Genomic DNA, 20,388 nt, shown 5'->3' on the forward strand with positions numbered 1-20,388 from the left:
AGATTATTTTGTTTAAAAAATTTAATATTATTTTATTTATATAATATTTTTTTTTGATGAAATGAAAAATTGATATTTAAAATTGCTAATATATTTTAATTATATTTTATATCATATATTCTTTTTTATTATAAAAAAGGCAAGGTAGCAAAGAATTTTGAAACTACAAATACGCCATCTATAATAACTTTAAGAAGTATAAGTAGAAATTTTAATATGAACGTATATCTATCTAGTAAATATATATACTTTTCACTTGATTTTATCTACTTGCCCACGCTATTACGTTTCTTTCTGATTTTAGTCAGACAACTGGATAGTCGATTGGTTGTGATCTGTGTGTAGAGATACAATGACGTGAGTATTTAATCTGTTTATATTTTAATAATCCAAAATTTCATATTTTTAATATTATACATAATATATTTTTTAATATATTTTTTTAATATAATTATTAGTATTTTCTTTAAATAAATATTATATTAAATGTTATCGTAGTTTTAATACTTCAAAACGTATAGCTCCACGTTATATCATAAATTCATAAATATTTTTTTATAAAATCAATCTTAATTATTTAAGAATTCTTTTAAAAAATTAATGTAATTTTTCTCTTTCTATTATAGCAAAAAATTAATTTTTCTTGTATTTTTTTTTATAATTTTTAATATAATTTTAAATATTTTAACTTATGTACATATTTTGTATATTTTATAATATAGAGTGATATAAAAAAAAATATAAAATATAAAAATGATTTTGAATTAAATTTCTGATGTAATAATTTTAATGAATAGGTCCAAAGTATCACGTGATACTCTTTATGAATGTGTGAATGCTGTCCTCCAACACTCACAAGACAAAAAAAGGAAATTCTTAGAAACAGTGGAACTCCAAATTGGATTGAAGAATTATGATCCACAAAAGGACAAACGTTTCTCAGGCACCGTCAAGTATGTTTTTACCTGACATTGAGGATTCCTTTCGGTTTTTGATGATTCTTAAATCTATTTTTCTTTTTTTCTTAATTAATATCCGAAAAGATTACCTCATATATAGTCAGGAAGCTAGGTTTTACCTAGCGGACCTTTACCCAGGGTCTTAAATAAATTGGGGAGGTATTTTACCTTTGTTTTTATTCCAGGATCATACTTATGATCCTGCAGGTAAGTTAATATTTGATTGTGGCAATTATTTATTCAATTTAATTAATGAAATTAATATTCAATGATGATAAATTATATTGCATGTATTATCTGAATAATTTATGTTGTTCTTCAATATGCCACTGAGAATATTTTATATATATTTTTATATATATTTTTTTATTTTTGTATAATTATAATAATTTTAATTTTTACTTTTTAAATATTCTATTTCTTATATTAATAATATATTATATTAAAATTATATGAATAAAAAAAATAAATAACAATTTTCATTTACCAAAACATTGTTTTTATAATGATATAAAAATGATAATATTGTTTTTATGATATATGACTGTTAATTTATATTGTTTTATATTGTTTGTTAAAGGTTAAAAAATATTCCAAGACCAAAAATGCAAGTTTGTGTTTTGGGAGACCAACAACATTGTGATGAAGCTAAAGCTAACAATATTCCATATATGGATGCAGAAGCATTGAAAAAATTGAATAAAAATAAAAAACTTGTAAAAAAACTAGGTAATCAAAAATTTTCTATTTTATGTATTTATTTTTTTTTTTTTATTATTCTCTTATTTTGTCTTCCAAAAAGCACCATTGTTAACTTATAATTTTTAACATTGGTTGTCGAATGGAAGAAAATTAAATTCTTCACTAGGTGAGGACGTTGTGTTTCATTACTTCGTATCCTCAATCCGTGTTGAGACATTTTCTTTAAGTTAACTTTATTATTATTATTTAAAAATTAACTTGTATGTAATTTTTTCAGCTAAAAAATATGATGCTTTCTTAGCTAGTGAATCTTTAATTAAGCAAATTCCACGTATTCTTGGTCCTGGTCTAAATAAAGCTGGTAAATTCCCTGGTCTTCTTTCTCATCAAGAATCAATGGTAGGGAAAATTGATGAAGTGAAAGCTACAATTAAATTTCAAATGAAAAAGGTAAATCTTGTTTTATATTTATTGTATTATTGTATTACACAAATTCTTAAAATTATATTTTTAATGTTTTTTTAAAATATAATTTAAAAAATTTTGTTTAGGTATTATGTCTGTCAGTAGCTGTAGGACATGTGGAAATGACTCCAGATGAACTAGTACAAAATGTACATCTTTCAATTAATTTTTTGGTTTCATTATTAAAAAAACATTGGCAAAATGTACGTTCTCTTCATATTAAATCTTCAATGGGACCTCCTCAAAGATTGTACTAATGTAATTGGTATGAATAATATTTCTCATGCATAATGAAAAAATAAAATAAGAATAAAAATATAATATATGGTGTTATTTATTATATAACATTTTTTAAGTATAAATCATGTGTTTATTTAAATATATTAAAAATTAATAATTAATACAATAGAAAATTATAAATATTTTTAGAAAAATTCTTAAAATTAATATATTATATAAATTTTATACTAAAAAGAAAATTTTTGTATGTAATAATTTGTTTACTGAACTATTATTTTCTTTTTGCATACAAAATAAGATAATTTACATAAATTTATATATATTATATACATTTAATATAAAATAAAAAATATAGAAATGTGGTTAATATTTTCTCAATAATGTGCAATTTATTTTGAATTGAATAAATATGTATTATAATACACAATTTTATATTTATTTTTAATTATAATATATTTTTATTTATCGATATAAATTCAAGCTTAATAATAATATTTTTGTTAAGATTTATTAATATATAATTAATAGCGATATTTTGTAGAATAATCTTTGGGTGAAACAACTAAACCTCTACCTTTTCTAGCACCTCTATAAACTGTTTCAATAATATCAATCATTTCTTGTTTATCTTCTAATGTCCAATTTATTTTATTATTATTTCCAGTTCCTAAATCAATCATTATATGCTTATTTCGAAAGAAAAACATTACTGTACAAGGATCATATAATTCATACCTATATAAAAGATTTACATTTATATTTTCTACAAATATTTATTTTTATATTATAAAATTTTATTTATTAAAATAAAATTATTTAATAGTTATTATATTTCTTAATAAGAATTAAAATATTTAAACTAATAATTTTTAATTTAAGACTTACATTTTATTAAAATCAGGTACTTGTGTAATGTCAACCAAATAGATGACAGCAAAATTTTTTACTTTTTCAGCAATATTATAAAGTACTTCATCCATTTTCATACACATTGGATCCCAATCATGACCAAATCTGATAACCTAAATATATATTGTTTACATCTTTTTTATTTTATTAAACAAACTTGGATATTCCATGTATTTTCAAAAAATTTAAAATATTTGATTTAATAAAATTAAATTAAAAACTTACAACTACTCTATCTTCTTCTGATAAAATCGCCTGATCTACTTGCCATCCATTGTGAAGATGTGACAACATATAAGACATTATATTTTTTATTTATTAAATGCAGATTGAGCAGAAAATAAGAGAAGACAATTTGTCTTTTTACATTCACATGTAATAAAATATTTTTGTTGATATAAATCAACTAAAATTCAACAAAAAAATTAAAAATAGTTATATATTATATAAAATCAATGTAATAATTAATCATTATATAACTCTTATCATGTAATTGAAATTATAAATTATAAATTACAGAATTTTATTTTATAGTACAAATCAACATTACACTATAGTCTACAGTACTTCTATACTTGAAAATCAAAATTCACTATTATCAATATATTGACAGAATTAAAAAAAATCTCTAGTTCCATTTTAATTTTTAGAATATCAATTTTGTTTTATAAGATTATTAATTTTTGTTTATAAGTATCTGTCATAGTTTATTCTTTCTATAATAATAAAATAATAACATTTATTATAATTAAATTATTAATTTAATTTTAAACTTATATTAAAAATTTAAAAACTAAAAATTTTATGTATTTTTTTCAATAAAAAAAATTATTTTATATTATAATAAGATATAAATTATTTAAAAAATGTTATATTTTGATTTACTTTGTAAAATATAAAAATAAATATTAATATATCTGATATTATATTTATATTCTCTATATAAAATGTTGGATTTATGTATCGTATACAAATAATACATACATTGTGATGTAATGCAAGAATCTAAATGTCAACGTGTACATTTTTTATATAGATCTAGCTTTTTTATTTAAATAAAAACGCAAATAAAGGTAAAATGAAAATATTTATATAAATATAAAAAATAAATATTAGAAAAACGTTACGTACTTTTTATTAAAACATATATATTTAAATTTGTTAATATAGTATCTCATATCATATAAGTATCATATAAGTGCAATGAATATATTTATATTTAGATATAAATTACAATTTTTTTATATTTATAAGTTTTTTTTATAAGTAATATAAATTACTTATTTATTATATATATATTGTAACATTATTGATTTATGTTATTTCATTATTTTTTTATATTGAATTATATTGAATAGCATTATATTGAATAAAAATTAAAAATTTAGAAATATATTTGATATATTTTATAGTATTTAATATAAAATTTTATGTATATTAGTGTTTCACTTTATATTTCACACTATTAAAATTAAGTATTATATATTCATATCTAAAATATAAAATAATAATTATTAGCAATTATTAAAATATATTATTTTGTAGATGAAATGATCCATTGCTCATCATATTAAAAATATTGTTTATAAAAAATATTATATAATGAAATCACAGCAACGTAAGTATATAATTTTAATATGAAAAATACATTATAAAATATAAACAAATATATTTTATATATATCTATCAATATAATTTTCTAATTATTCTTTGATATTTTATTTATTAATTTATTTTGAAGGAAGTGGTCAAATATTAAAATATGTTAGTTTAATTACACTTACATTACAAAATGCTTTGGTTGGACTTAGTATGCGTTATGCACGTACAAGATCAGGAGATATGTTTCTTTCATCAACTGGTACATTATATTTTTTATAAAAATTAATTTTTCTGTTATTATTTATTAATTATATAAATTATCATATAATATAATATTTTTTAGCTGTTGTTATGGCAGAAGTTGTTAAATTTTTAACATGTCTAATATTAGTTTTTGTTGAAGAAGGAAATTTTTTAAAATTTTTTAATTCTCTAAAACTAACAATTATAAAACAACCTATTGATACCTTAAAAGTATCTGTGCCATCACTTTTATATATTATACAAAATAATCTTTTATATATATCAGCATCTAATTTAGATGCAGCAACTTATCAGGTATGTGCAAAATATATCCTATATTATTATTTTTTTTTGTAATATATTAATATTATGTTTTTGTATATATTATTTCTTAGGTAACATACCAACTTAAAATCTTAACAACAGCATTTTTTGCTGTAGTAATACTACGAAGATCTTTAAGAAATACTCAATGGGGAGCTCTAATATTATTAGTTATAGGAGTAGTATTAGTACAATTAGCACAAAGTTCAGATACTACTTTGCCATCTGGCAGAGAACAAAACCATTTACTTGGATTTTCAGCTGCCTTAAGTGCATGTTTTTTATCAGGTTTTGCAGGCATATATTTTGAGAAAATATTAAAAGATTCAGATATATCTGTATGGATGAGAAACATTCAATTAAGTTTATTATCTTTACCTTTTGGATTAATTACATGTTTTATAAATGATGGTGAAACGTTACAGAAACAAGGTTTTTTCTTTGGCTATGATTTATTTATTTGTTATCTAATTGTACTTCAAGCAGGTGGAGGTCTCATTGTTGCAATGGTGGTTAAATATGCAGATAATATACTTAAAGGTTTTGCCACATCCTTAGCCATTATAATTTCTTGTGTAGCTTCAATATATCTTTTTAATTTCAATTTGAGTTTCCAGTTTTCTATAGGTGCCATTTTAGTAATATGTTCAATTTTTATGTATAGTCATCAACCAAAGTCTGCATTTGTTGATAAACAATCTCTAAGTGATAAAGTTTGATGTAAACTAAATTAAGCTGCCTATAAGATAAACGTGATATTCAATTCAGTAAATTTATTAATACATTCAATCAATGGTGTAATTTATTATATTATTTTCATGTAAAGTGACAATTATGATGTATGATTAAAATATTAATATCTATATCATATCGGTCACTTAATCAGTATTTTTTTATATTTTTTTATATAAAAAATTTAAATTAATTTTTTAATATTAATCACAAATAATAAAATAATAGTAATAAGTTTTCATGAAAGAGTAATACAATAATAAAAATTGTTAATAGATTATGAAATAAAAATACAAATATTTTAAATATGTTACTAAATAATTGTATTAAAACTGGTAAAAAAAAAGTAAGCACATTTTTATATTAAATTAACAAATTATTGTACATGTAAAATTATTCTTTTAATATATATTCCATACATATATATAGGGAATTATATATAAAAAACAATTTAATTGTTTTTTTTTTTAATTTATATATTTTTATATGATGTTACAATCTTTTACTATAAATATAAATATATATATATATGTATAAATAAAATTTATAATTTATTGTACTTAAGTTTCAATAAATGAGTCTTATAATGTATTTATTTATTATTATTATTATTTATTTATATATTTATTACTTGTATCAAATTAATTTAAATTATATTTTTAAAAAACAGAAAAAAAGAGGACAATTACGAAATTAAAATATATATTTTTATATAATTCTTATCTCATATCGGTATATGTAATCGTTATCAGCAACAATTATCAATTCTAATAAATTAAATTTAAATGTAAAAATTTATTATTAAGAATAATATTTCTATATAATCATTATTATATATTGGAAAATAATAAAATTTTTTCAGAATAATTTATATTTAAATATTTGAATAATATCGATTTCAGATAAAAAGATCGATATATATTATATAATACAAATATATAATGTTTGGAAAGAATTAAATAGTATTTTCATACATGTTGGCAATCGTGTATATCATATATGCTGATTGTTCCAGTATAAGAAGCAGAAATTTCGATCTCCAGTATATAAAAGTATCGATAAGAATGAGTGAGCCTCAATCGAAGAAAGTCAAGATGACGAGTTCATTAACACAATTAAAAGAAATTACAACAATTGTCGCTGATACCGGTGACTTCCAAGGTAATTAAATACAACTTTTAAATATATAATTTTAATATACATACGGTCAAAGGTGAAGGTGACTATAAAAATATAGTAGGCAAAATTCAAATGGCGCACTTATAGTTTATCATTTAAATATTAAAAACTGAGAATTAAATCTTTTTTATTTAGTTATATTACAATATATTTATATTATAAATATATATATGTATAAATATTATAATAAACCATAAAATATTCATCGGAAAATTAACTGATATAAAGTTTAGATTACATACAAGAGTAGGGGAAATTATAAAATCTTCCGATCTTACGATTACAGTTTTTTGTTAGAATATAATTTATCAATTGTTTTTAAAATTTAAATAAAATTAACAAAAGAATATGTTAAATTCATTAACTATCGTTTTTATCATTTCAAATTTAAAAATTTTAAATTTATAATTTTATTGTAAATTATTTTATTCTGATTTTAATCTAAATTCTAAAGCATTTATAATATATATATATTTTACAAAATTCAAATTAATTATTTAAATTTAATAATTTCATTTATTATATAATATATTTCATATATTAATATGAAATATGTATTTCTGACTTGATTTATTTAGTTTTTTATTGTATTACTTTTAATTTCATTATAATTATTTTTATATTTTTATAAATTATTAAAATTCTTTAAATCTAATTAAGTAAAGATAATTTTTTTTTTATCATTTAATGTAATCATATAATATAATTCATGAGTTATATATATAAGTATTACATGTACATATTTGTGCCTTGACCTATAGATGCCAGAGATGACCTTAAAATGTTCATGTATAAATATATGTTATATTAAAATTTATTTGTTTGTGTTAAATTTCATTATTTTATTCATATATTATTTATTTATCATAAATAATTATTATATTTATCAAAATAATTATTATTATTATTACAATTATTATTATTATTATTGTAATTTTTATTGTTATTATTACAATTATTATTATTATTGTAATTTATTTTATTATTTTGCCTAATTTTTAAATTGTTTTTAATTGTTTTTAAGCTATGGAACAATTTAAGCCAATAGATGCAACTACAAATCCTTCTTTGATCCTTGCTGCAGCTAATCAAAAAAAATATGTTCACTTAATAGATAAAGCTGTACAATATGGGAAAAAATCTGGATCGTAAGTATATATATTATAATATTTACAATATATAATCAATAAAATAAAAATATAAATATTATAATAAATAATTTTAATGAAATATTTGATTATTATAAAATTAAAAATATATAATAATAATATTAACTTTATTGTTTTTCTTATTAATATTAAATTATGAAATGTTCTTCTTAAAATAATAAAGGAAAAATATATTAATTTTAATTTTTAAAGATTAGTATATAAAATTCTATATATAATTTCTAATTAATTACTATTATAATTAAGAAATATATAAAGATTATTTGTTTTAATAGATAGATTTTTAGATGTAAAATTTATAGTATGATAAAAGTTAATTTAAAAAATCATAGAAATTATAAGGAAAATATGATATACATGAACAAAATAATATATCAAGAAATGTAAAGAAATTAAATAAATCTATATGGAAATGTAGGAAAATCTATGAAGATTAGGAAAAAGAGGGAGAATATTGAAATTTATAGAAAAAAGAAAAATAAAAGGAAGTGTATGAAGCAAAAGGTATGAAAGAAAAAAAGTTTTGCTTGATATGATAAAAGTGGTAATAATTAGTATGATAATTTTTTGATTCACATAATTTTTTAATGAAAAAAATGAACTACTTATAAATTTATTTGTTTCAGTACTTTGACAGAACAAATTGAAGCAGCTCTAGACATCACATGTGTCCTTTTTGGTAAAGAAATTTTAAATATTATACCTGGTAGAGTTTCCACAGAAGTAGATGCTAGATTGTCCTTCAATAAAGACGCTAGCATTGAGAAAGCAAAGAAATTAATTGCTTTGTATGAAGAACTTGGTGTAAATAAAGATCGTGTGTTAATCAAGCTTGCTTCTACTTGGGAAGGTATTCAAGCAGCAAAGTAAGTCAAATATGTTTATAATTATTCAAAATTACACTTACTATAATTCAAGAATAAACTAATGAAATTTTTTATACAGGGAATTGGAAGAAAAGTATGGAATTCATTGTAATTTAACACTTCTATTTTCTTTTCCTCAAGCAGTTGCATGTGCAGAAGCAGGTGTAACTCTTATATCACCATTTGTTGGTAGAATTCTTGATTGGTAAGTTTAAAATATTTTTTATAAATATTATAATATTATAATATTTTTTATAAATATATGTAAATTTCAATATTAAAATATATATAATTTTTATTTATAAGATTTATTTATTTATGAAAATATTCTTTAGGTATGTGGCAAATACAGATAAGAAATCTTATGAATCTAAAGAAGATCCAGGTGTTTTATCTGTAACAAAAGTTTATAATTACTATAAAAAGTTTGGATATAAAACAGTTGTTATGGGTGCTTCATTTAGAAATATTGGTAAGTAAAATTTTAAAATTAAATAATTAATTTAATTAATAATTTGTTAAAAAAAATAAATTGTGAGAAAACTGTTATTTTCTATTAAGGTGAAATTAAAGAATTAGCTGGTTGTGATTTTTTAACTATAAGTCCCAAATTATTGGAAGAATTAGAAAAGAGCAATGATGTAGTACGCAAAGTACTTACAATAGAAGCAGCAAAGAAATCTGATCTTCAAAAGGTCAGTTTAAATGAAGCCGAATTTAGATGGCTTATGAATGAAGATCAAATGGCAACAGATAAGTTAAGCGAAGGTATTCGCAAATTTGCGGTAGATGTTCGTAAATTAGAAAAATTATTGCAAGAAAAAATACAATCCTAAATATAAGTAAAATATATCTATTTTAAATATCTATGTAACAAATGTTATATTGTAAATAACAAAATATAAAAAATAATTATTTCAATATAAATTTTTATTGCATGATATATTCCACTTTTTTATATAATACATATATAATGAATTAATTTAAATAGATATTATACTTATAATATTAAATAAAAATGAAATTTTAAAGAAATATATTATAAAGAATTATTTCTTATAAATATAATTGACAAACTAAAATTATATTGCTGATTTGATATAATGATATAATTTAGATTTTGATATAATAAATAATAAATTATTTATATTAATATATTTTTACATATAAAATATTTAATGTATAGGATATTCATTAATTTTTTATTCATTAATTTTTTTTTATATATTATATAGTTGACAAATAAATTGTATATATATAAGATACATAATCTTTAAATAAACTTACATGAAAATATAGGATATTTCAGAAAACTGGAAAATTAAATATTCTTTGTATTTTTATGAATTTAATTTTAATAATTAAACTAAATATAATATTTTATTTTATTTTTTACATAATAAAAAATATAATAAAATTTGTTTTTATTAAAAAATGATATTTTAGTTTGGCATATAAAATTTTGTTATAAAACTATTTATATTTAAAATTATTATTATTATTATAAAGTTAAATTATGTCGGTGCATTTTATATTTTTTGATTCAGAATTTCTAAATCGGAGAACAAACAATACTAACAGTAAAGATCAATCTAGTATAATACATATATCAATGGTATGACAATATGATAAATTACATATTGGCATTAGCATGTATAGATCGAACACATTAATTCATGTGTAGAATTGTTTTCTAAACTTTTATAATATAAAATAAAATAAAATAATATAAAGGGTAAAGAAAAAATAGATAAGATAAGAATTAACTATTAGCGCCATCTTTTGATTATAAAAGATATATCTTTAAAAGAAAAATAAAGCACAATAAAAATTGAGAATTAACGCCATCTTTTTTAGAAAAATATTTTGGCTCTTTCTTTCTAAAAATAAATGTATGAAATGAATCGAATCTATTAATCTCGAATTAATCGAAATACTCATTTCGATCAATCGAAGAGAAATAGCATGATAATATTTATTTTAATATTTATGTTAAAAATTTTCTTTACTTATTTTTAAGTGACTAAATAATATACCGTATAAGTGAATAAATAAGTATAATAATTATATTTATTATATATAAAATTTTGTAAAATGCCGAAGAAAAAAACAGGACAAAGACGTAAAGCTGAAAAACAAAAATTAAGACAAAAAGAAATTAGAACTGCGAAAGATCAATTAGATTTAGCTAAATTTCCTTGTAATGCAGTAATGGTGAGTAATTATATGTTTATTTTATAATGTAGGTATTTATTAATATAATTTATGATTACAAATAAATATAAATTTTAGAAAAGTATTTTTTAGGTTACAAATATATTACAATAGATTGATCTAACAGTCTATTAATATATAAATATTAATTAGTAATAAAATATTAAAAATGTTAATTATATTAAATTATATACATATATATATATTTTTGTCTGTGCTTTACTATATTCTTATTTAATTTTTTAATTAATTTAATAAAGGAATGTGATAAATGTGGTAAAAAACAAAAAAGTAGAGCATTTTGTTATTTTTGTCAAACTTTACAACGATTACCAATGTGTGCTCATTGTGGAAAAATAAAATGTATGCTCAAAACTGGAGATTGTGTTGTTCGTCATCCTGGAATATTTACTATTGGTTTAGGTATGGTGGTAAGTAAATATATCTTATTTAAAATAAAAATAAATATTATAGTAAATATTAAATTATAAATATATAATGCCAAAAATGTAAATATAATTAATATAAATATTAAGGGAGCTATATGTGATCATTGTGAAGCATGGGTCTGTCATGGAAGACGTTGCCTTACAACTCATGCATGTATATGTCCATTAATAGATGCAATTTGTCAAGAATGTGAAAGAGGTGTATGGGATCATGGTGGTAGAATATTTCGATGTTCATTTTGTAATTGTTTTCTTTGTGAAGATGATCAATTTGAACATCAAGCATCATGTCAAGTTTTGGAAGCAGAAAGTTTTAAATGTAAAAATAAAAAATATAATTATATATGTATTTTATATATATTTATATTAGTGCAATTATATTTGATTTATTTCAAATAATTAATATTTTAAGGTCAATCATGCAATCGATTAGGACAATATTCTTGTTTAAGATGTAAAACATGTTATTGTGAAGATCATATTCGAAGAAAAGGATTTAAGTATGAAAAAAACAAACCAATTCCTTGTCCTAAATGTGGCTTCGAAACATCACAAACAAAAGATCTTAGTATGTCAAGTAAGTAATACATATAATACATTTACATTAAATACTAATTTTTCACATCTATATTTAATTAACAAATTTATTTATTTATATTTTTAAAAATGTTATAAAATTATGTTATAAAATTTTTCATTTTATAGCGAGAAATCATAAGTTTGGTAGACAAAGTCAAGGTACATATGAATATGATAATGAAAGTGGATATAATTATTATGGTATAGAACTTTATTGTTTTTAATATTCATTTATTTTTTTTAATTTAATTTACTTTATTTTCTTTTACATTATATTATATATTTTATAGGAAATCAATCTCAAAACTGTATTCCTGAAAATTATACTTATCAAGAAAATGAAAGTGAAGATGACAATAATGAAGATGACGATGACGACGACGACGACGATGACGATGACGACGACGACGATGACGACGATGACGACGACGACGACGACGACGACGACGAAGATAATGAAAATGACAACGATGATGATGAATCAATAAGTGAAAGTGAACAAAATTGCAATAATAAATTATAATAAATAGAACATTAAATCAAAATGTTTAACAAAAATTGAATTTTGTAATTAAATGTAAGAATGAAAAAATAAATATATTACATTGTTATGCCTTTATAATAATTTATAATTTGTATTTATAAGAAGACAAAATTAGATCAAAGATCTTATTAAAAATAAATATACATATATTTTATAAGATATATTTTTTTTTATAAAAAAAATATCTAAATAATTAAATTAACTAGAAAATTTAATAATTTATAGCTATTAAATAACAAATAAAATAATATATTTTATACACATTACTTTTATATATAATAATTAGAAACATTACAAAGTAACAAATATAACATATTACATATGTAAAAATGTATATTATACACGTAATGAAGTATATTCAGATGGAAAGGCAAAAGTATGAGAACCAAATGCATTAACACTTGGCAAAAGTCCTGCATTTGGTATAATATTCCATGATAATATTAATGTTACATTTTTATTTCCCCTAAAATAAGAAATAATTATTAAGTTACAATATAAATGTAAATTATTTTTTTATTAAATGATTTTTTATAATTACCTTAAACCATTACCATCATCCCAGAAGTAATATTTTGTATTCATATTTTTAAAGTCAAGAACAGCATTATCTCCACGAAGTACTATTTTATCCCATAATACTACCTAAAATAAAAAAATATTTTTACATAACATATTCAAATTAAATATAATTAAAACCTTAATCTATTTCTATATTAGAACATTTAAATTATACCTGATTAAAATTATTATTTTCTGTTTGATATTCTGCTGTGAGATATAAAAATAACTGTTTAACATTCCAATTAAATAGAGGAGTGAGATGTATATTTTTGTAAAGAAATTATATTTTATAATTATAATATATTATTATAGATTTTTAATTAAAATTTTTATTATTTATTATGATATATATATATATATTATGAATTATACAACATTTAATATTAATAAACAAAATAAAATATTTCAATTAAAAAAATATTTTTAAAAATAATTTCAATTTAAAAATATATTTTTATTAATTTAAATTAATATTGAAATATGTTATTATTTATTAAGCATGTTTATTATATATATTTTTAATATAAAAAATTATTAAAAAATATAATAAATATATATATATTCAGAGTTTCTGAGTTATAAAAAGGATATCAGTTTGTAAATCAAATGTTAAATATCCCAAATCATTTTTCTCTCTTGAAGCACTGTAATCTGCTACATTTTTTCTGTAAAATAAAAACTTATAATAATTATTAAATAATATTATATTAATTATGATATATATAATATTTTTAATCAAAATAATTAAAAGAAATTTTAATAATGTTATTTTATACTAATAATTTTAAAATTTTATTTTTTAAATATAATATATTTTTCATAATTATTTTTCATAAAATTATTATATAAAAATTTTATATTATGTCATAAAAAATATATAAATTCAACAATGAAAAAATATAAACAAACAATTATATTAACAAATATTTTGAAATGAAAAATTTTAAATTAACAAATTTATATTTATAATATTTATTAAATAAATATATTTACTTACACAACTACTTTTACAGTATTTAAAGTTGCGTTTGCTCTGTAATCAATAAATACAGTAGAGAGAAAACAACAAAATGTTAAACATGCCGAAACACTCAAAGTATATGCTAAAATAGCATTACCGCGCATAAAAGCAGTATGCATTATTATATTTTATAATCAATAAATAAAATATCAAAACTTAATAAATTTATTAATTAAATTATGCATTAAAAAATTTTAATCAAAATTAATTTCTCCTAAATTTCTTTTTTCAACGTCAGCACTTCGACACGGTGGAATACCGGGTTAGTGTTCGAAAATAAACCGAATATATAACGCGTTCACAAATAAAGTAAACTTAAATTCAATAATCACAGTTTACTTACATTACATGTAGAAATCTATTTATTTATTGTTTACTTTATAAAAATATATTTTTTATAAAATAAAATACTATAAAATTAATGACATAAATAATAATTGATAAATAATTCTTATTATTTATAATTTGAATGTTTAAATTAACAAGTAAATAAATTAATAATTTTATATAATTTATAAATATTATGAGAAATATTATATAAATTTTATATATAAATTATAAATATATAAATAAAATCTATTTTAAAAAAATTACAAGAAAATTTTAATTTTTTTAAAAAATAATTAAAATAAAATAATTAAATTATATTATTTTTATAATAATGAGTATGCATATATACATTTATAATATATATATATAATATTTAATATTCATATACATACATGTCTTTCTATTTTGTTACTAAAATATACAAAGTTAATTGATGACATGCTCCTTCTAAATGTGCCAATATCAAATAATTTCAGTTTACAATAGGTTATTTTTTTTATCAGCAGCAACTTCAAGGAAGTACATTTTAGTATGCAATATAATGTTTATGTGAAATGTGCGGTGAAATTGTTTGAAAAAGAATAAATAATTTATCCTAAGAAATAAGTTGAATACGTTGGATATGTCGCATTGGAAAGTATGTAAATATTGCTAAAATATTTTTATGATTATTTTTAATTTTAAAACATTTGTTTCATTTAATCATATATATTTTTAAAATAGATGTTAAAAATCTTTTTAAGAAATTTTTCTAGAATGATTTTAATATCATTTATTTCTTAGTTTTATATTAACATAATATATATTGCGATCTTTTAAAAAATTCTTAAAAATTTATGACAATTATAAATAATTATTTATATTTTCTATTTAATATTTATATTTTCAAGTCATATATTAATAATATAATTAATATTATAAGAATAATAATTTTCTTATATTTTGTATATATTATGTTTACATTAAATTTTGAAATTTATTATATTTTCAAGAATAATCATATAATTCTGAAATTTTATCACATAATGATATAACAATGATATGATTCACAAATTATGATATTAGAAAAAATAACTTTGAATCATTATAAGATTATATAAGAATATGACATCAAAATGACAAATTAAAAGTTTACATTTTGAAAATCATTTATAATCTTTTATTAAAAATTTCAAGCAATAATGGTTTTTTCTTTTAGATTTTAAGTATAGTATGCAATATAAATTATCAAATAATTAAATTATAATATATATTTGTGTTAATATTATTATTATTAATAATAATAAATAATAAATATTATATAATACTTATATTGGTTTTTAATAAAATTTAATAAAATTGAATTTATATTTATATTTTATATTTATTTCAGAGTAACAAAGAATGGGTTGTGTCAATAGTCGAACAGATATTAATGATCTACATCCAAATGTTTTTCAAGTGATGAATGTAGATGATTTAGGTAATTTAATTACACCTGGACGTTTAGAAGTTACAGAAACTGATATAGTGCTATATCAACGTGGTAAACAACCTATTAAGTGGCCACTACGTTGTTTAAGGCGATATGGTTATGATGCTGAAATTTTTAGTTTTGAATCAGGAAGAAGATGTTCTACAGGTCCAGGCATTTATGCTTTTAAATGCCGTAGAGCTGCACATTTATTTAATCTTGTGCAAACAAATATTCAGGTTTGTTTGTAATATAAAATTTTTTTATAACATAAAATATATTATTATATTATTATATAAATATATAAATATATTATTTCGTTTATCACGAATTTAAGACAATCTTTTTTAAAAGTTCTTAATTTTAAAAAAAATATATAATTTAAAATTTATTATAGGTTTGTAATAATAGTGGAGATGATACAATGTCTAGAGAACTTCCAGTTGCTTCTCATGCTGCTCCAACAGTAACAAGAGTGACAATACCAGTTGAGCCTAATTATTTGGATCCTATATTAAATAGATCTAATAATCATATGGGTCCTAGATTTGTTCATAATCAACAAAATGGAGTTGGAAGACTCGATAGTGTAGGAAGTAGCACTGGTTTTATGTCATCTCAAGGAAACATAAACTCTCCTACATCACCTCCTGTGCTGCCACCACCACCACCACCACCACCACCACCATTTCCTCAACCACATCCGTCCTCACTTTATGTAAATGAAGAAGTATTGTCCTCTCTCTCATTAGAAATGGAACATAATAACAACAAAAGCCTTAGAAGAGCAATACAGAGGTAAAAACATGATTATATTATTTATACAATTTATTATATTATATATTAATATTATTTTATGTTTCATAGGTCTTGTACAGTCAGTAATTCTATATCTGATAATGGATCAGCATCAATGGAACTAACATCTGTTCATAAAAATACAGAAATCACTTCTCAAATTAAATCACCACTTTCAATAGCAACTTATATAAATATAGATATTAATAATGATGTTAGTCTATTATCTCCAACTCATAGTATATCTGAAATAATGCAATTTAAAGAAGATAAAAATGAAAATAATGAATGTGGACATGCTTATATAAATATAAATCCTCAAGAACATGCAGAATCTTTTAGTGCTAAACCACGACCTTTACCATTGTCGTCTATTCAATCTGATATAGAAGAAACAACAAGACATTGTTATGCTAATTTAGAATCAAATGAAATTGAAAATTTAAGGAAAAGATTTTCCGGAGTATCGATTGCGGAGAAATCGCCTTTACCTCCATCAACGCCTACAGGTGGTCCAATTAGAGAAGTAAATTATGCTGTATTAGATTTGGATACAAAAGATGTGCCAATGAATTTACCATTAGATGGTCCTTCAAATTCTACTGCATCTCCTCCAGAATCTCCAAATAAACTACAAAAAGGGTATGCTACAATAGATTTTAATAAAACAGCCGCTCTTTCTCATTCAGTCAATCCAAATATTGTAAATGATAACGAAGGTTCAAGAAAAACACGTCACAATTCTACAATTAGTGATTTAGCAGCCTCTGGTAGGCGTAGTTCGTCTATAAGCGAATAATAAGTTTTTTGTTTCCTGACTGTGCCTGCATGTATTGAATATCTGTAGCATTTTATAGAAAGTATAAAATATTTGATTAAATATAAATAATTTAATAATATAAAACCAAAGAAAAAAATATTAAATTAGTTCATATACTTTTCGTATAATATTAAACAAAAAAGATTTTAGTATGTAAAAGCATAATTAAAAAATTATATTTTTCATTTTGTTTTATATTTTATTATTCATTTAATAGAATTTAATTTTATATAACATATACAAAAAATATTACAGTATTTTTAAAGAGTAAGTCTTTTTTCATAGTGCTGTTGATATGCACAAAAAAAATCTCTTTTATATAATATACAAATATGTTTATAGAATATTATAAGTAATGATTTTCTACATTGACTATTATAGGAGAATTAGAAGCTAAAATGCCCTAATTTTCCTGAATCATAGGAATTGATGAGGCTCAAATAGACTAATTGAGATAAAAATACATGATATATTGACTACTTTAAAAGTAGTTAATTAAAATTTAATTAATTATGGCCATAATTTGGAGTGATTTTGATAATTCATAGATATTAATAGTAAAATATTAATATTATATATATATATATATATATATATATATATATATATATATAATACATGTACAATAAATAATGTACATATAAATATATATGAACACAAATATAATCTTGTTGCTCTTTAGATAAAAATTTTTAAAATATACAATTTTAATAATATAATTATTATGTTCTAGTTAGAATTTGATATATTTTATAATTATTTGTTTTATAACTTAAATACATATATATATATATGAAAATTAAAATATGTTTCTTTAACATAATAATTAAAAATACATTAATTCATAATAAAAACATATATATATATATATAAATAAAATATATATTTTTAGTAGATAGAACAAAATACAATTTTTTTGTATTATTTTATTGCAAATAATTGTTTGTTATTATTTAAATATACAAATAATTTATATAAAATTTTTTTTAAATAATGTTTTTATAATTATCCTGTAAAATTCATTTCAGTTTTATTTTCTTTAAAAAAATTATTCATTAGAAACTTAATGTGAATAACTTAATTTTTGTGAATTATATATATTATTTTTTATAATTTTCTCTTTTAAAAATTTCTGATATGTATATATGTTTTAAAGTATTTTAAATTTATAAAAAAACTACTTTCTTATTAAAAGTATATTTATCATAAGTTAATTATATATTTTTATAAAAAATATTAATCTTCTTTGGTTAAAAATACTAATCATTTTTTTTTATTATGCTCATGCTATAGGATTTAATTAATTATAATTGTTATGATTATAGTTGTTGTTTCCTAATTAAATTTATTAGTTACGAAACAAAAAGAAAATATTAGTTATAATATATTTGTTTATACAGAAAATAATATCCATATTTTAAATGTTAATTTTGCAATTTTATTAATTTTTTCTATTATAAAACTATTAATGTTTAATATATTGTTAAATTTAATATTACAAAAATCACTTTTTTTTATATTAATAGTAACATATATAAAAATATATAATATTAATTAAAATCATTTATTTTTTACAAGAATCTTAAAAAATTAATAATTATAAAAAAAACTATTCATTGAATATGTCAGTTATTTTTATTTTTCAAAAAAATACAGCATGTTACGAATAGTTTTAAATGAATATTATAATGACATGATATTAAAAAAAATAATAATAAAAACAGATTTTATATAATTACATTATTCTTATAATATTGACATATTCACTGCCATAATTTGATATTTGAGAACTAAATATAATTGTTATCTTTTTCATATAAATTTAACATAATTATTGTTAATATTTCATATTATTTCATTATATTGTGATGAAAGAAAAACTTTATTATAATTATTATTAATAAATGTACACATTTTTTATGAATAGTTAATGGTAGTGAATAAGTTAATATAACATATTAAAATGCTCTACTTTATTATAGAACAAATTTATATAAAAATATATTTAATTACTTTTTTATATTATTATTTAATATAATAAATTAGCATTTAAAGCAAATTAAAATATTTATGTTCAAAATCCACTTCAATAAATATGATAATAAATGGCTCATTTATAATATAATATAAGTAAAAGAATGAATGTTTTTATAATTATATAAAATTACATAAATTGTAAATTAAAAATTATTTTATTAAATTACTGCACATCATATGTATTCAGTG

The 20,388-nt window shown here is 19.3% G+C and overlaps 7 protein-coding genes across 9 annotated transcripts; 5 read left to right on the forward strand and 2 right to left on the reverse strand.

Annotated features, from left to right (window-relative positions):
• The first annotated feature begins 199 nt into the window (after positions 1 to 199).
• LOC107994973 (large ribosomal subunit protein uL1) lies at positions 200 to 2,447 on the forward strand. The gene is made up of 5 exons (XM_062080500.1): positions 200 to 357; positions 798 to 953; positions 1,540 to 1,688; positions 1,939 to 2,111; positions 2,213 to 2,447. The coding sequence occupies exons 1-5, from the start codon at positions 353 to 355 to the stop codon at positions 2,381 to 2,383; spliced, it is 654 nt and encodes a 217-aa protein (XP_061936484.1). The 5' UTR covers positions 200 to 352; the 3' UTR covers positions 2,384 to 2,447.
• Positions 2,448 to 2,729: 282 nt separating this feature from the next.
• LOC107994974 (thioredoxin-like protein 4A) lies at positions 2,730 to 3,824 on the reverse strand. The gene is made up of 3 exons (XM_017052179.3): positions 3,501 to 3,824; positions 3,252 to 3,388; positions 2,730 to 3,101 (listed from the first exon to the last, which is right to left on the reverse strand). Exons 1-3 carry the CDS (start codon positions 3,576 to 3,578, stop codon positions 2,888 to 2,890), a joined length of 429 nt encoding a protein of 142 aa, XP_016907668.1. The 5' UTR covers positions 3,579 to 3,824; the 3' UTR covers positions 2,730 to 2,887.
• A 385-nt stretch (positions 3,825 to 4,209) lies between these two features.
• LOC107994708 (UDP-galactose translocator) lies at positions 4,210 to 6,767 on the forward strand. Of its 2 annotated transcripts, none has more exons than XM_062080458.1 (5): positions 4,210 to 4,348; positions 4,821 to 4,893; positions 5,017 to 5,136; positions 5,221 to 5,435; positions 5,516 to 6,767. In XM_062080458.1, the coding sequence occupies exons 2-5, from the start codon at positions 4,878 to 4,880 to the stop codon at positions 6,161 to 6,163; spliced, it is 999 nt and encodes a 332-aa protein (XP_061936442.1). In that variant the 5' UTR covers positions 4,210 to 4,348; positions 4,821 to 4,877; the 3' UTR covers positions 6,164 to 6,767. The 2 variants fall into 2 exon arrangements, with proteins under 2 accessions (XP_061936442.1, XP_061936443.1); XM_062080459.1 differs by having other exon boundaries at positions 4,268 to 4,348; positions 5,021 to 5,136.
• Positions 6,768 to 6,872: 105 nt separating this feature from the next.
• LOC107994667 (transaldolase) lies at positions 6,873 to 10,317 on the forward strand. The gene is made up of 6 exons (XM_062080453.1): positions 6,873 to 7,337; positions 8,380 to 8,503; positions 9,151 to 9,390; positions 9,470 to 9,595; positions 9,726 to 9,862; positions 9,952 to 10,317. The coding sequence occupies exons 1-6, from the start codon at positions 7,151 to 7,153 to the stop codon at positions 10,224 to 10,226; spliced, it is 1,089 nt and encodes a 362-aa protein (XP_061936437.1). The 5' UTR covers positions 6,873 to 7,150; the 3' UTR covers positions 10,227 to 10,317.
• A 151-nt stretch (positions 10,318 to 10,468) lies between these two features.
• On the forward strand, positions 10,469 to 13,251 carry LOC107994948 (zinc finger protein 330 homolog). Of its 2 annotated transcripts, none has more exons than XM_062080471.1 (6): positions 10,469 to 11,604; positions 11,865 to 12,035; positions 12,141 to 12,372; positions 12,466 to 12,630; positions 12,759 to 12,833; positions 12,923 to 13,251. In XM_062080471.1, the coding sequence occupies exons 1-6, from the start codon at positions 11,485 to 11,487 to the stop codon at positions 13,153 to 13,155; spliced, it is 996 nt and encodes a 331-aa protein (XP_061936455.1). In that variant the 5' UTR covers positions 10,469 to 11,484; the 3' UTR covers positions 13,156 to 13,251. The 2 variants fall into 2 exon arrangements, with proteins under 2 accessions (XP_061936455.1, XP_061936464.1); XM_062080480.1 differs by having other exon boundaries at positions 12,759 to 12,791.
• Positions 13,252 to 13,409: 158 nt separating this feature from the next.
• On the reverse strand, positions 13,410 to 14,880 carry LOC107994750 (signal peptidase complex subunit 3). Its single transcript, XM_062080506.1, has 5 exons — positions 14,738 to 14,880; positions 14,330 to 14,405; positions 13,913 to 13,999; positions 13,718 to 13,821; positions 13,410 to 13,642 (listed from the first exon to the last, which is right to left on the reverse strand). The coding sequence occupies exons 1-5, from the start codon at positions 14,878 to 14,880 to the stop codon at positions 13,513 to 13,515; spliced, it is 540 nt and encodes a 179-aa protein (XP_061936490.1). The 3' UTR covers positions 13,410 to 13,512.
• Positions 14,881 to 15,587: 707 nt separating this feature from the next.
• Positions 15,588 to 18,224, forward strand: LOC107994740 (fibroblast growth factor receptor substrate 2). Its single transcript, XM_062080432.1, has 4 exons — positions 15,588 to 15,728; positions 16,464 to 16,783; positions 16,942 to 17,342; positions 17,412 to 18,224. Exons 2-4 carry the CDS (start codon positions 16,475 to 16,477, stop codon positions 18,139 to 18,141), a joined length of 1,440 nt encoding a protein of 479 aa, XP_061936416.1. The 5' UTR covers positions 15,588 to 15,728; positions 16,464 to 16,474; the 3' UTR covers positions 18,142 to 18,224.
• Positions 18,225 to 20,388: the final 2,164 nt, after the last annotated feature.

This window comes from Apis cerana, linkage group LG1, assembly GCF_029169275.1.
Source record: "Apis cerana isolate GH-2021 linkage group LG1, AcerK_1.0, whole genome shotgun sequence".
Lineage (NCBI taxonomy): Eukaryota > Metazoa > Arthropoda > Insecta > Hymenoptera > Apidae > Apis > Apis cerana.